Source organism: Parus major, chromosome 2 (assembly GCF_001522545.3).
Source record: "Parus major isolate Abel chromosome 2, Parus_major1.1, whole genome shotgun sequence".
Classification (NCBI taxonomy): domain Eukaryota; kingdom Metazoa; phylum Chordata; class Aves; order Passeriformes; family Paridae; genus Parus; species Parus major.
This window is the reverse complement of record NC_031769.1, coordinates 100,812,553-100,829,797: the sequence shown is the minus strand read 5'-3', so window position 1 is coordinate 100,829,797 and position 17,245 is coordinate 100,812,553. Positions and strand designations below refer to the sequence as shown.

General features: G+C 37.2%; 1 protein-coding gene across 11 annotated transcripts in view; it reads left to right on the top strand.

Moving 5' to 3' along the window:
* PTPRM (protein tyrosine phosphatase receptor type M) overlaps nt 1-17,245 on the top strand; it is a 441,320-nt gene that overhangs the window by 279,930 nt on the left and 144,145 nt on the right. For 6 of the 11 annotated variants that reach the window (XM_015618486.3, XM_015618485.3, XM_015618483.3 and 3 more), the window contains one exon: nt 7,814-7,946. In XM_015618486.3, the coding sequence (XP_015473972.1) occupies nt 7,814-7,946 (133 nt within the window). Of the gene's footprint in view, nt 1-7,813; nt 7,947-14,851; nt 14,882-17,245 lie in introns of all 11 variants that reach the window. The other 5 variants (XM_015618484.3, XM_015618479.3, XM_015618477.3 and 2 more) reach the window with 1 other exon arrangement.

Here is a 17,245-nt window from a genome sequence, read left to right as displayed (position 1 = left end):
GTCTCCAGAAAAAATCCAATGTAAATAGTCTGAATTAAAATCCTGTTAGAATTAGATTGTGATGAGATCAAACATCAAACTGGGAGCTTCATTTGTTTTAGGCATGTTTTGTAAAGAACTTTTTTATTCCTGACAACCAGAAATGCAGATGTTTAACCCAAGTCATCTTTCACATGTACCACCATGCATCATCCACCAGTGAGAGACACACGTCATGTGAGTCATATTCATCAGTGAAATAGTTCTTTGCATGTCTTTTCTTGCAGTTCTTTGTCACTTATATTTACATTCTCATAAAGACTATCACAAACAAAATTAATAATTCATAACTATTGTTACACAACAGAGCCTTATTCTGATACTTCCTTCTTACCATAGACCTTCTAACAAGTCTGGGTTTTCCTGTAATTAAAAAAACACCAAATATAAAATATACCATATCACCATGGTTTTCCATGATCATAACTTGCAAAGAAAATACTCTTCTGCTAAAATGTAAGTGCTGCTTGCCCTCTTTCCCAGGCTTCAAATAAATAGAGTGGTGAGCACATCACAGGAGGGAAAATCAGACTTTGTTGATTTCAACACTTAAATGACTCCTATGTGTAGCAAAACAGAGGGAAAACATAGTCTCTGCCATGTAGAAAAAGCAGTTTGTACATGAGCACTTCCAAGAGAAACCAGCAACTGAAAGGAAAAATATTGGAAAAAGAGAAGTAAACAGACCTTACTCTTGTGACAATTCCAAAACTAATATATTCAAGACACTGGCTAGAGACAGAAAACTGAAAAAAACTGATCAAAACCACCTTCTGGCACAAAGTGTACCCTGCCCAACAACACCTCATAACTTCTACCATATGGACAAAAACCTGCAGTTTTGAAGGAGAACGAGGAGTGCTGACTGGAAAGCTAACAATGAGGATGGCAAGGGAGAACTCTCTCTCCTAGCTGGAGTTCTACCAGGAGTAATAAAACAAAGACTTTGTTAGCAGAATACATGTTGGCTAGCAGATGAGGATTGTATGCCAGTCACTTACAGTGTAAACAAAAGAGCCAGGGTGGTAATTCATTTCATCTACAGATCTGTAAGTGTTTTGGGTCTTCTCCAAGACAGGCTCAAATCCTGGCATCTGGAATGAACTTGAAACTCAAATAAAAGTGTGTTGAACTGGCTCATCTCTCACAGCATCAGTAATGCTGCTGCTACAGATTAATAAATAAGGATACCATTTTTTGCAGCAATGAGTGACATGAAGGGAGAAATGCTGTTTCTGGACATTTTACACTGCTGCCCTGTTGCAGTGTATATTGCAGTTTGTGATACAGGATTGCATTTTCTGTTGGTCATTTGACATATATAAGGACCTACCTCTGTGAACCACCTGCTTTCATACCAGGAGAGACATATCAGCATTCTTTCTTACTTTGTCATACTGCCTTTTGTCTCAGCCCTTTTCTTTTGGCAACTCTGCTTTTCCTACTTCTATGTTAATGAACCGTTCTGTTGCTTCCTTCCTTGAAACACCCCAACCAACATTACCAATTAAAACATTTGTAAGTCCCCCAAATCACTCCTGAAGATCTGTTTCTACTGTGGAACTACCTAGAAATGCTGAGTGATACCAGCTAGTTAAAAGAGCAGGAAGGATAGAACTATTTGGCTATTGCAAATGCATCTTTTTAGGGATTTTTGCCTCCCCCTTCCCCCTGTGATTGCTACACCTGCCTATTACAGCCTAGCTCAGCTAGGTCGTGTGCTTTTAGTGGCAGAGATTACTTAGCTGTGTGCCTGCTCTGTTCTTAGCACAGTGGGGCTCCCAGTCTGATTTACAGCTTCTAGCTCCTACTATCATACAAATAATAGAGAGTAATAATGATAGTAGCCTCTGTAATTCATGTTGTCCTTGGAAAGCGTGGGCAGAGTCTTTAAAGCCAAGTTCTCTGATCTTTTCAGTCTTCTCACTTTGTGGCAGGGACAATAGGATCCTAGTGATGGGTGTTCCAAGGAAGCATCATACCTCTCTGCCTCTCTTCTGCCTTGTACCATTTTGCATGATTTCTGCCACCTAATCACGGTGCAACTGTCACACAGGGGTATAATGTTTCATTTTCCTGACTTACTCTGTGAAATGACTCAAAAGTAGGTGCTGAGATGTGATAGTTGAATCTCACTGCCTGCATAAAAAAATCACAGGGTAGTTACTAACTCAAAAGTTGGTTTCAAATTTGACTGGAAAATAGGGTGAACTAACTGTATTACTGCCTTAAAGCCTTGTAAGGTTAGCCATTACATCAGTCACTGAAACACCTGTGGATGAAATGTTGGAAAGGCTTCCAAGTGTCTTACCAATCAATTACCTTTTGAGGGTGCACAGCTGCAGAAAGGAAGTAAAAAAGGCAGGAACTATGGTCAGCCTTGAGTGGGAGAAATAAAATTAAACTGGTCTAGTTAATTAATGGAAGGGATTATTTTTTGACTCATGTAGAAGAAACATCTGATTTTTTTAAAGAATGTTTTAAACAAAACAAGCTTTAGCTATTTTTTACTAGTAACAGCTTATATCTTGTCCCTCTCTTTGTAAATATGACCAGCAGCACCTAGACTTCTGGGGCAGGACTATTTTATTGGTTATTCCATTCTGTAAAATGGTCAGTCATTTCTAAGTACATTTTCTGGGGGAAAGAAATATTGAATAGCAAGTCCAAACTTTGTTCATTTTCAAAGGGAGGAGAAAGAGAGTTTATTCAGTTTGGTAGAGGTCCATTTTTTTTACTGGAAAACATTTTCATTTTTCTTGAAAACAAGATAGTGATTGCCTCTAAATTAAAGGAATTATTATCTTGCTCACATAGTTCATTCACCTTAGCTTTCATTTCAGTGATAAGTAGTCCTGCTGCAACCTTTTCTATCCACAAGCTACCTACAAGAGATCATTCTCTATGAAGTTTTGAGGTTGATGATTACATGATACTTGTGCCTCCTGAGTGAGAAAGGAAAATTTTCCACCAAAGGAAGTGGCAGAACTAGAAATTCTTCAAGGATAGAGGAGGAATTTTTTTTACCCAGTCTTCTAACCCATTGTGTGGAAATAGAAATTGAGCTGCACAGACTCATCTAAGAATTCAAACTTGGCAGACACTAATATAGCAACTAGAATATAATTCAGTTCTCATTCTGAAGAGGAAGTAACACGCCGTGAACTGGCGGAGTAATGACTCAACTTCAGAGAAGATTCCAGTATTAAGAAAAAGTTAATAGAATAGGTCTGAGAGTAAAAACTAAGTGAAATAGTGTCTTTAGATGTTTCATGGGTACTACTTAAAAATATTATTACTGAGGCTTGCAAAGTATGGAAGAAAATAGGATCCATGAGGAAAATTTCTAAGACCGGCTGAATGCCATTTGTTCTAAGTGAAGGAAAAGAAAGGTATTTCACATTTTAAATGCTACTGGGAGAGCCACTAGGAATGGGAAATAAGTCAGTAAAAGGAAAATTGTAGTAGCTGAGATTAACTAGAAAAGTAAATATCGAAGGGTATGGAACCAAGCAATGTTACTGTCCTCCACTGTATTCAGCACATGATGCCTGGGAAAAGACGTTGTTGGGTTTTGTAGCACCTTAGGGTTTATCTTCAAGTGTATCTTTCTGTTTTTCACTTCTGGCAGGAAGCACTCTAGCTTGTTTTCATCAAGTAAAGACTTTCCAAAGTCAGCACCTTAATCTTTTCTAAACTGGCAGGAAGCATCTCCTTGTCCTTTCATTTTCTAAGCAGCTCCCTTGAGCTATCCTGCACTCGCTGCTCTTTAGTGACCTATTGTCTTTCTAGAGTTGCACCACAGTTTATATGTCAGTTTAGCCTTAATTCTTGCAGCTCCACTAGCCCAGGAAAAACTCAGAAAAGAGAAGTGAGGTTTTGTGTGCAAGGCTTGAAGTCAGTCATCTGTATGCAAGGGTGGAATTAAAATCTTAAAAGTAAAACAAGCAAAAAATCCAAGTAAGTCATTAGGTCCAGTGTTGTGAGGAAAATTCAGTGGGCACAGCACAGTTGTTTGCATCAACTTAATGACCTGTTTTCATTAAATACACATATTTTACTATGGGCACAGAATTAGTCTTGTAGCTGTGTATTCTTAAAGGCTCCAGGGCAGTCAAGGAAATTAAAAATTACTGTGTCAGACAAAGAGGTTGAAAGAACAGTAATAAAATAAAGAGATAAACCACTAAGACTAGATCATCATGATAAAATAGTGTATCGGTAACACTGTTTCTGTAATGATAGATTACATTTCACTCAATATTTTTAGCATCTGTCAGTACAGCAGAGTAAAAGAGAAATTAAAGCACGTCTTTTTTTTTAAGATTCCAATGGTACTTTTCCCCATCTCTCATGAAAACATACAAACAAAACCAAATGCACAAATGGACATTGCAGTTTATCAGGAGACAAAATGAATTTCAGAACTACTGCCTGAATTGCCTCCCTCCCTTTAGGCACGGCTCATGCTTCCCTCCATGGTACCGGTGCAATTGCCTGTGTGGATATGGGTTAAAAGTCAGTTAAGAAATAATTATGAGGTGAGAGGCATATATCACTCAATTAACAGACAGAAACACTGGAGAAGTACAGTTACACTGCTTGTCATAGCTAATGCACTTTAGTATTTAATATTAAATGCTGTATGGTATGTCTATTAAATGCATGGAAGAGTCAGTGTTGGGGCAGCAGCTGTTGAATACAGTGCTAGATGGTATAATTTAGCAGAATTCACATAGGACAATGAAGAATTTCAGTGGGACAAAAGCAAACCAAATGAAGAGGTCATACCAACTCAAATTTCAGTCTTGATAAATGCTAAAATATAAGTTTGAATGGCTTTTAACTTGTAAAGGGTTCAAAGCTGAAGGCTGCACTGAAGAAAGGGATGCATGTTTCACTGTAAATAATACACTGTAAAAAACTTTCAGTGTCCATCTGATGTTGAAATAAAATCAAACAGAATGCTAAGGGGTATGAAGAGTGGATTAGAGCACAGCAATTTTCTGAAATCCATTTGTAGAAAAACTGAGGTATGTTAAATGAATAAACAGCATTAAATAAAATGCAGAATGGGAATCCCAAATTTCTAATAGTAAAAGACTCAAGGGATGTTCAAGAAAGATGAAAGTTCTTTACATTTACCCAAATGGATTTTGGAAACCACTAAGAACAACATTTTGTCAGCAAATAAATAAGCTGCTGAATGGAAATAAAGGAGAATTGAGAGAATGCCAATATTATTTTATAATAATTAATGATAGGATACTTACATAATGAATGTCATTAATTAAAATTTAAAAGGCTTGTTAAGCATCATGCTTCTAGTTTAAGATAACCTGTAAGCAATGCTGAGTCCATCACTGTGAGAAACTGTACTTTATTTTTAACTTGGCATTACACTTCTTTTCATAGGCAATTTGAGACGATTCCTCAGTTGGATAATCAATAAATGATGCAATATGGGAGTTCAAATGTCCTGGTGTTGGGCTCTGTGCCACTTCCTGTCTAGGCTCTGGAGATTTTGGATTAGTGGCGGATTCGCCAGCTTGTTCAGTAGTCCCAACAGGATAATGCTTTGTGTGATGGAAGGCATTTCATCAAAGTTGTGCTCCATCCTATGCAGACAACGTGTGTGCTTTGAATATGATTTTGATACTATCTCCTCTGTGTAGTGTAAGTGTAGCTGGTTCCACTGAGCTGGGGACCATGAGCTGCTAAGGAGAGACATGACACTGATGGGCACATAGGATAGCACCAGAAATGGTTGCCTTTACTTAATTTCACTGTTTAGCACTCATATTCTCAAAACTAATGCTGGAAGCCTTAACAAAAGGAATGAAACCATAAGGCAGAAATTGTTTTTAGCAAGTCATTACTGATGAGTATTCCAGTTGGCTGGGGTAGCCTGAAGGAGACAATGAAGAATAGGCTCTGGAAGGAACCAGTCTTAGAAGCTGCATCTGAAAAGATACTACTTGCTATTGACTTAACATTCTTTCTTTCTTGGGTATTAGATTGGAGAGCTTTGGAGTCCTTCTTATGTCTTACCATTTGCTTCATACTTGATTCACTGCTTCCTGTTGGCCAAGTTCAGCTCAACAGCTGCTTTTTGCATGAACATGCTCTAGATGTCTTCTAAATATCTACTGCAATTTTGAGTTCTGTGAAGAGTACAGCAATATAGAGTTTTAAAAAAATATTTGTATATAATACAGGAAAAGAAAAATAGAACTGTTTACTCATACAAAGTATGAATCATCCTTTATTCATACAAAGTAAGGATTTTAACAATTCAGAAAAATGTGCGTGTGTGTATTTCTTTCAAACTATTATTCTTATGGGACTGGGCACAGGGACAGTAAGCACATCATCTTCTCTGATTTAGCACTCCTGTCAAGTACCTTGGCCAGGATTTTCCAAAGAACCTGGTTCCTTCAGTTAGCTCTAGATATGTTTTGATTAATGGTTATCACCTTTTCTGGCAGGTTTTTCTGGCATTCCTCTTGGAAAGGAGTTTTGAAGATGTAGGCCAAAAGTGTAAAAAAAGTGTGGGCACTCAGAACTACTCTTCATCTTAGAATATCCTGGTTAAAATTGAGAAGAAACATTGATAATGTTTTCATTCTGTTTTTCAGAAAATAGCACTTCAAGTAAATTGGCCATTAATTTGCTTCTTTTCCAGAAAGAGAAAGTGAAGAAACAAATAAACTATAGTTGGTACTGTCAGAATCCTCTCTGAAACCCAGTTAGTGTGACACAAGAGTGTGGTCTTAAAAGATTACAATTCACTTAGGATTTACTCTTCCTTCTCCCTTCCCAAAAAAGCTATAGCAGGAAAACGAATCCCTGTGTCCACTTTATGGCATGGTGCCTCAAATGATGAATGCTGACACATTTTGATTAAAAAAAAAAAATGGAAATCCATAAAAAAATAAAATCAGCTTAGTGAATTGAATGTTGCTTCCTTAACATTTTTCATCCTGAACTCATTTAGTAGGGGAAATGGATATTTCATCAGACATGGATTTGACGTTCCATCACATTATACAGTAAACAGTACAAACGATGTTATTTTTTTAAAATGGAGAAGCTGGAAGAGCTAAGACAGTAGCTGCTGTAAGGCACTGGTTATCTCATTTAAACAGATATTAAATGTAGGTGCCAGTGGTGTGATCATCAGCTGCTTCCCACTTTGTGAATAAATTGCTTAGAAGGAGTCTTTTTTCCTACCAGATGTGACCTAGATTTAGATTTCCAAAGGCAAAAAAAAAGTCTATTGTGTAAAAAAACAATTGTGGGTAAAATGCATGGTAAATGAGCTTATCTCACTTTTCCAGGTGTTTAAGCTAATATGTTATGGAATTACAGCTTCATTTATGAAAAATAATTGAGGAAAATGTTCCAGCAAATCAAATTTGGATAAAGGCTTAGTATAGTTATTGTGTTGTTAGCAAGTTTCTAAATGGAAGAAAAGGGAGCCAGCACAGATAATAAAAATACAGAAATTTTTGAATCTGTGAAGAGGCTTCTGCAAAGGGTCAGGGCTGGAAGTGGTATCCTACCTGTATTGTGGTCCTGCAGAATGTCTTGGAACAATATAAATAATTCTATTCCTGACAATTAATATGAAAACAGGATTTTTTCTTAAAAGACCAAGCATTGATATCAGTTGGCCCTGGCTAGGATTAATGACATTAGTAGAGTAAGGGTACAAACATCAAAATTCTTTATTCTTTTTCTCATTCCTCTTTTTCTTTTATTGATTCCATAGGGGCTGCCACTCGAAAACCAGACCCGGAGCCTGAGAAGCAGACAGACCACACCGTTAAAATTGCTGGAGTCATTGCAGGCATCTTGCTGTTCGTCATTATATTTTTGGGGGTCGTGCTGGTAATGAAGAAAAGGTGAGCAATTAGTGGATGTTTCCTATGTCCATATTCATATTGCATCTCCTACGGCAGTACTCAGTTTGCTGTTGGTAAAAGTGTCCAGCCACCTTCGTACCCTCTGAGAATCAATGTTTGTGTCTTTGTTTCATATATAACAACTCAAGGTTAATGGTTCTAGCACTTCTTACACCAGTACTGCATGATGGACTCTAATAACAGGAGAGTATCTTGTCCTGTGTGAGTCTCCACCCTATTCAACAGATCAGTTGGAAGCTAGGTGTAGTTTCATTCTTGCATGTAAAAGAAATCCTTAGTCAAACAAGAGCTAGAGCTAAGGTAATTTCTGCTAAGAATGAGGTCTGTATTGTTCTGCATAAACTTCATTCCCTGAAAACAAAGGAAAATGTTACAATGGTGCTGAATGTTTCCAAATGCTGGTTCAACACACTCATGCATTGAGATTGTTTTGCTTTGAATATCATTTGAGAACTGCTACATTATTGGAAGTGTAAGGCTTTTAAAACTGCCTTTCTCAACACTGTAAGAGGTAAATTAGTAACAGGAAAAATATAGCTAGGGAAGTGGCACAGATAAGGAAAAAAACCCATATGATCTTAGAAGCTTAGTCTAGATTGAGAGAAATTAATTAGCAAATAGAATTAAGGTTTTAGCTTCTATAATGAGCAATGTGAGATTTGCAGCTCTTAGAGGTGGGGTTGGGAATTTGTGAGTGCTGCATAAAGGGGCTGAGTGACAAATTCTCCTTCCACCTCTGCCACAGTCTCCCTACCGTGTCCCATAACCCCTCACCTCCTTGCTACTGCCTTGAATTATCCCCTTTTTTCCTTTGAGAGGAATCCTGGCCTGATTTGGCTCATCCTGACCCTTTGTATGTTAACTAGTTTGGCAGGTCTGAGATAGTCCAAACCCCTGAGCTGCCCACATTTCTTCCAGAATTTGAGCAGTGGAGGTGCACAGCAAAGGAGGCAGCTGCCTGACAGTGCCTCAGGGCAGGCAACAGAAGTAGCTGCTTTTCACTCTCCTTGAAGGCAGAAGCAGGGCCATGAGTTAGAAGGGCTCTTTGGAGAGAAAGGCAAACTGTGGCCAGGGCTGGGGGCTAGGTCATGACAAGAGGTATGTAAAGCACTCAAAAGCTACCGTACAGAAGAGACTGAGACTTAAGCCCCAGGGTGAGTCTGACTGGGGCAATGGAGTTGACCCAGTAACCAAGTTTGCTCAATAAAGTACAGTGTAGCAGGGTTGAAATCTGTTCTGACTTTGCAGTACTTTTTTTCTTCCCACTTCCAATTTCTTGCATCATTCATACCTTCAATTTTAACAGCTGAACTCCCCAGCTCCTCCCTAGAGCCAGACACAGCACTTGGCATGCAGGGAGGAAGGCTCCTTGGATTTTCTGGCCAATCCTTCTTCACACAATTCCTGACCAGCATTCATCATTCTCTCTGTTGAGTTCTGAGCCTCTCCTTAAGTGTTTCTGCCAAAGGTAGAATGTATTCACCCAAGGGAGACAAGTTATTCTTAATCTTGAAGGGAGAGCATTGCAAAATGATCCAAATGGTTTCAAAGAGAATAAGGTGTCTGGGTCTCTGGCTAAATGGATGCTATGCCAGCTCCTGCTTAATTCTCTAGAGAAAAACTCTTTGATAATCTAATTATTAGAGGCAGGAGGGCTCAGATCCTAAGTGTTTGCATTAATGCAGAAGGATACTTGATTCCTTCTGTCTACCACAGCGAAGTAATTATTATTCATAGTAATTCTGTTGTTAGAGAAAAAGCGCATTCTGTGAGCTTCTTTAGTTTTTTGAATAAACCTGCTTGTGACAGGAATGGAACTACTGAAAATACAAGTCCAGGAACTCTGTTGCCAAATACACACAATTCCATTGGGTAGTACAGAAAGAATGATACCAATAACTTAAACATGTCCCAGAATGATGCTGCAGCCTTGAACAAAACAAACTGAAATGAGTTGAAGCAAATATTAAAAAGTAAGAATGGTTCATTTGAGTAACAGGATGTGACTAGGCTTTAATGAGAGTTTCAGGAGGTGGGTATATTGTGTCCCAAACCTCTTAAGCATCTGCTGTAGCATAGAAGATCTTGAATACAATTACACTCATGACTTAAGCAGAAGATGAACCGATTATTCAATAGATTGTTATTGGTGCATTAATTCACTAGGCTGCTGAGGGCCCCTATGGTTTCACCTTGGTTCAGTTACTGTGTATACATTATGCATTCGAAGAAAACGTATAAATCATGCCACAAGCTTAGTGTGACCCTAGAGGTTTTGCAGTTCTGCGGTATTTTTAGGTGCTACTCTGGGAAACAATCTTATCAGGCTAGTGTGCTGTTTGACTTCTGCACTTGATCATTTTATTTCATTTACTTTATCAGGAGCTTTACTAGTGTAAAGGTCTGAGTGAAAAATAAAATAGCACCTTGTAATTCAGTGGCACCTTTCCCCCGAGAACCACTTTGTTCTCTGCACTATTATATGCAGACTCTCTGGGCTACAATGGTGAGTTTCACTGCACTGAGTCTACGTGCTTTGAAACTTGTCTTGTTTGGACTTGGCTACAGCAAAATCCCATTCACATCCTGCTATCCCAAGGCATGTCCCAAAGCAAATACCATGTGTTATTCATTCTTCCACAGAAAAGAGTCTTGGGTACTTGATCTCCAGATCACACCAGTAGATGAAGCCAACTCTCTCTGAGGCTTCACAGTGCTTAATTAACTTAATATCAAACCATTTATTTCCATTGTCAAGCAGCTGGAAAGGAGTTTCACTTGTGTGATAACCATGACTTTGTCCAGCCCATTCCTTTAAATAGCCACCTCATTTCACTCAGCAACCATTCTTTGTTTGGTTAGTGCCAGGCACCACAGATTTTCACAGATCAGTCTCTAGAACTTTTAATTCAGTAGCAAAGTAGAGAAGACCAACATTCAAGGAGGTTTTCAGTGTGGCACAGATGTGCTTTGGATATGCCCGTTAAAAAAGCAGTATGTAAAGAAGTTCTACAAATATTAATAGTCATTAAGCAGCATTATTAATTTCACTATATAATAGTGAGGTATTCTAAAGTCGTTATATCATAAACTAGAGAGATTAGGTGGCCTAGCAATTCAGTGCATGATTTGGAGTCACTAGTGAGGGTAGAAACATCATGCATGCTGAAGCATTTTCTGTATGAACACTCAGCTTTTAGCTGAAGTAAACCAAATTTGTAAACTTGGCACATGGGGCAGGGGAAGGCTGTTAGTGCTTTCCTCTTTATCTCTCCTGAACTTGGTTGTTCATTGTTCTTTACCCATTCTGTTCTATCCTTTTTTTATCCATTAGCATTCCTGCATAAAGGTGTTGTGTAATGTAGGCTAGGAACCTGCATGCTATTCCCAACATCAGTATGGTCATATCAATGAAATTATTCTTCTCTGTGAAGTCAGAGTAGTGCCAATAGGCTTTCCTCTCCCCAGTTATGCTCTGTATCTCTCACTTAAGAATTAACACAAAGTTGGATGAAAACAATACATGTGTTTCCACAGAATTGATCCACAATAAAGTGGACTTTGAATCTGATCCTGAAGGTTAAATCTTGGACAAGGCCCACTCTTTGATGTACTTGCATAGGAATTTATAAAAACATTAAAAATAAAGAGTGCACCAAGTAACTTCATCTTTTGGTCAGCTTAAAGTGGAGCAGTGAAAATGAGAGTACTGTTGCTACAACCTTTGGAAAAGCAATAGCAATTAAATCAAGACTTGCATAAATTAGACACTTACTGCTTTACTTTCTCCTTTCCTTTTTTATCTTTTTCTTTATATTCTGTTTAAGTTAAATTTAAATATTTTGTATCAGTTGGTAAGTTAATGGTTCAACATTTCCTTAAAAGCCCTTTAGATGTTTTTGTGGCAGCTGTTTCCATTGGGGCTGCCATTTTCTTGCTGCAGGGGGAGTGCAGTAAGGAAGCAGTTATTAAAATTTTATTCTGCTGGCTTCTGATTCAGTTGTAGAAGGGTGTTTTTCTGATCATAAAAAGGCTATTTTGTTTTGTCTGGTTTTAGTTTCTGTTTTCATCTGTCTCTGTGCCTGAACATTCCATGAGTTTCTACTGTATGTAACTGTGGCATCTGTTTAAGTCAGAGACCTTGGTTCTTGGCAGTGGGGAAGGAAGGGTTTTGCACTCAGTGGAGCTGGGCTGGGAATGCATTGTTCCCATTCCCTGATAGCAGATCAGGCTGTTCAGCTATATACACACCTTTGCCAACAATTTCAAGCACTTAGGGTAGAAATTGAAGATAATAAGGCTGAAGGAAAATTCCAGCCTCTTCTCCCTGAACCTTGCTTTTTCCCCATAGGCTAACTACAAAAGAGATGATGAAAGAAATCACTGAGGTAATGATACAGTTCCAAAAGTTTCTATTCTGATGGGTCAGTCCTTCTGCAGCCACCCTCCAGTGCTGGTTTTGTTAAATTGTATAGTGGGGCCTTATTCTACAAGTGGTATTAATGAAATGAATGTATATCTTCAGTTCTAAAGGAGTTAAAAGTGCTTAATACTGTCACAATATGCAGAGACAGTTTATTGACATAAAATAACTCATTACCTGGAAGTGACTGAAGAGGCATGCTCATAAGAAAATTTGGCCTAAGTTGGCCAAAATATTTGCATTGGTCTTTTTAACAGAAAAAAAAAAAATTCATACATAGACAGAAATTTTAGTTTGTATTCATTATGTTGGAGGAAAAATGGAGCTTGTCCATATTTCTTAAAAAAGCTAAATCCATTCAGTTATGAATGGTGCTTTTGCATGTGGCCTGAAAAGCTTGTATAAAACTTGCAAGTATAAAACTTCCAGTTTCTGCAGGATTTTAATGTATTTTTCTTACCTGTTCCTTTCAGTGTCTGGTATTCCTGAGTGTCAACACTTGGTGCTGTTTTTTAAGGACTTTTATATGGAAAATCTCACAACTGTAGCAATATAAAAATAGCTGGAGCTTGAGACTAACAATTTTTCTCGTGTTATGCAAATTCTTAATGGGACGTTTACACACAATAAGGTTCCTGGATTTTCAGCATTTTTTTCATAAGGAATAATTTATCTCTGTAACATATTTGGCAGAATTCTGCATATAAGTACCATCAGTGCTTCACTGATTAATTATATTTATTGTTGTTTCTCAAATTATTATACATCTTTTAGAAGTATGAGAACATTTGTACTAATTACATTAAATCTCTCTTGTGGCAACATATGGCAAGAAACAGGGTTGGCAGTGTCATGAGATTCTAAATCAAAGTGAGAGAATGAGTAATTCTGAAAAGAAAGGTAGGGGGAAATGTAATTATGGCTGAACTAGAAAACAAATGCTCGCTTATAGTGCAGGTAAGTGCTTTGATAGGACCTGATCCCATGCTCCCTATGGATTGCAGAGGCTTACAACTGTTTTGCAGTTGCCCCTTACTCTATTCTTAGCTATCTTTTAAAACTCAGCTTCAGCAGGTATACATTTTCCAGATGTGCCATGTGATTAAATATGCAGTGTGTAGCCTCCTGTGTTTGAACAATACTGTTTGCATCAGAAAAATGGGAATAAAAACTGGAAAATATTTCTAGCGGCATCTTCACACAAAGAAGATGAGAGAGAAAATTTGATGAAAGCCTAGTTTTCAAAGAGATGCCTGAAGCATGTAGCCAGAGGCAAGTTAACATTAGTTATAGTCCTTTGCAAGGCCTGTTTACATGTTTCCTCTGTAGTCAAAGGGTTGTATGCATGTGCTGTAAAAATTACAAATGCCTACATGCTTCCTTTCAGTCTTTCATCTTACCAACATGTGAATGCTAGTCGACATTATGCTCAGAGATGTTTTAAGATCTCCAGCCTTCTTTTAATTGCAGTCAATATATGGAATTCATTTGGGTTGAAGCTTGCCCTTTCTGGAGGGTTGCAGCCCTGCTTGTATTGGGCTCGTAACTGAGGGAGGGAAGGATGTAAAGCAGAAGAGCATAGCTGGAGGGCTTCTATACTTCATGTTCACAGAGCATGTCTAAGTGAGTATCTGGCTGTGCAAGAGGTTATACGAGGCTGACTGAGCCCATATTTGTCAGGGTGCTGGTGCTAGGTCTCCCAAGTTGTTCTTTGTGGCATTCACTTGGGCAGGAATAACATGGATACAGGATCGGCTCTTATTTTTATCTCTACCACATGGGGAAATACCACCAATTTAATTTTAGCCCACAATAATAGACTTTTTATTTGCATGACAGTAAGTATCTCTTCCTTCTGAATTTAAAAGGTTATTTAAAAGCTGAAATATTAAAAGAGCTGTGGCCATTGATTTTTTCCCTCTGGAAGCAAGTCCTTTCAAAGGCAGAACTGACTGCTTTAAGTAAAAAAAGGGATAAGCTAAGATTCTACAGGGCTGTGATAGGAAGAGGAGCTACTTCAAACATACTCTGAAATTCTGTATTGGTGAGCTTCTAACACCATCCTGGAAGTTCCATACCCTTATTCCTAATGCAGCTGAGGTGTAATCAGAAGTGGTTTAGTACTTTAATTGGGAATATTTGTGTGTATAGTGTATGCAAATATGAAAAGACATTAAATACTTAACATTAGTTAGTAGGTTTACCTTAAGGTGGTTTGATTTAACAGATGGAGATGCATTATATATTGTACTGCTCAAAGTGTTATGGAGCTTGGATATGTCACCTGTCTATTCCAGAAACATTGCATGATATGCCCAGATACACATTCTTGCTACCTTTCATTTGTGTCACCAGTTCAGGTCTCGGTTTCATCTTGATTTTTCATACATTAATATTTGACTTTTCTTTCCTTCCATTTCATCTTTTCCACCACTGCCTAATCCTTCCACCATCATGGCAGAAGAAGCTATCACTCCTACACTTATTACCTGTAAGTAACTTCTTTGTCATCAGAGACACACTTTCTGCCATGTTGTTCCATGCCTAAGTAGTGAATGCTAATACTGAAAGTTCCTTTATAAAAACATACTTTGTAAAAATTTCACCAAGATAAAAACATGGTCAATAATGTAATGAAATATTTAGCTTTATAAGAGTTTCTTATGTCTCATACTGTGCATTAGAGTCCTTTGAATAACATTATGTAAAGAATTTTCTTAATTGAGAAGTGGTAGGTATAAATACCCATGTCAATGAGAAATTTTCATGCCTAAATAACTATTTTAGAATCTATTTAGTAGCTTGTTTCTCATTTGTACTGTTGAAATTACAGCATTGGTTAGACATGTACAAGCACTTCCAGTTGTTGCTGTGTACATATTACTACTTTTTTATGAATAATGATCATGCATAAACATCATAAGTTACCATTTCTGGAGTGAATTTCAAAGGAGAGAGCACTAAAAAATGAGGATGTAGCATAACTTTCAGTAAGTAACAAATTTTTTGTTTTGATTCAGTCCTTAGTAATACTGTTATGTGCTTCTTTATTTACTCAAAGCCTCACTTCATTCCCTGTTGTCAGCAGGTGATGAATGAGAAGGGTTCTTCTTTGAATTTAGAAAATCCCTTTCTGAGGCTATTCACTTCTACTTGCTTTCCAGGTACAAGGAGTACATAATAGATTAGCAAAATACTAGGAGTCTTGCTTAGTTGCAAAATGAGATGCCTTTAATCTTGTATAATCCTGTTGGCCAGCAGCAAAATCAGCTATCCAGTTGTTATCTGTTTTCTTTAAACCTCAGATTTAAAAGTCATGAGAACCTGTGAGATATTTTTACATGGTTACAGAAGTTGGGGTGTTCCTTGCATAAGACAAATTTTAGTACCAGTTTTTAAGTATGTATGGTGGTAGCATGCTCTTGAACTCATTTCAGTAATGTTTTTATTTAAATGCAATATGTAGCTTGTCATGTTCCTTTCAGTTGCTCTTCAAACGTCTTAAATACAGGTTTTTTTCAGTTTATATTTTGAAAAAAGCATCAAACATTCATTTATAGAATTTATGGAAAAATGTTTAAATGTTTTCTATCTTGAAAACTTGTTCTTCAAGAAACCAAGCAGAACAATTCTTCAAATGAATTAAAGCAACTAAAATTCAAACCTCAAAACTGAAATTCTTTAAGACTTCACAATATATGGAAACAGCTCATGTGCTTGGTAATTCAGATTTAATATTACATTATTTGACACTTTATGTATAGTGCCATTTTTTTAAGTTGTAGTTTAAAGCAATATATTAATGCGGAGGTCAGAGAAAATTAGCTCTTCCACATATATATTATTCCAATTTTTTTTTCTGTTCCGGAGATGAAAAGACATATTTTCCATGAAATACAACTTAAAAAAATAAATTTAGTTTGGGAGTATTTAAATGTAGTTCTTCAAAATGTTGAAAGAATATAATACAGTAAGACATGTCTTACCTTAATAAGTAAATATATTTAAATTTATATTTTAATATGATTCATGTCTCAAGGGTAAGTAAAAAAAAAATTGAAACAAATGGAACATTAAATGAAACACTGTTTCATTATTTAGAGAGATTGGATTCTATCTTTTTTTTTTCCCCTCTTTTTCCACAGACAAAGGAAAATGCCTGAATTGAAATGTTTTCTTTAGGTATTACAAACAGGTTTTGTCCCTAGTTTTGCAGTCACAGAGACTGTTAATAGTGGATGGAATAGGGCATCTGAGGATTATTTTCAGTACTCCCCTATTGACACCAAGAAAAGATCTTTTTGTTAGTGTGACACAATTTCAGTAACTTTGTAGCTTGGGTTGATTAACTTTTCCAAAATCCCACAAAAATTGTGGGATTTTGACCTCATAGTGTTTTGTTCCCCATCTGACAAAAGAAGGGAAGTAAGAGCCCTGCAAAGTGCAGTCAAGATTGGCTGTCAGTAGAAGGAAATATTTTGGACCAAATTCTCCACCTGTTTACGCATCACACAATTTCACTGAAATTGGTGGAAATCTTAAATGAATGCAGGATTCATTACAGTTTTATTTTTAGCTGAGGAAGTTGGTATGGATTATAAAATGTTCTATATTTTGAGAAACATGATTTCAAGTACTCTGCCATTGCTAATTTACCACTTCTATACTGAGTATCATATTCAAATTTACTGATTAGTCATTGTAAATGCAAGCTATAACATCCAAGTGAGGATCTATGCACTGAAATAGTTACTATTGTCTTGTGTGCTGCTTTCCTTGTGTGCTGTGGGCTCCTTTTCCCTAGCAGACTGCAATCTCTGCCACTTCTAGATCCATCCTAAATTAAAATTTAAAA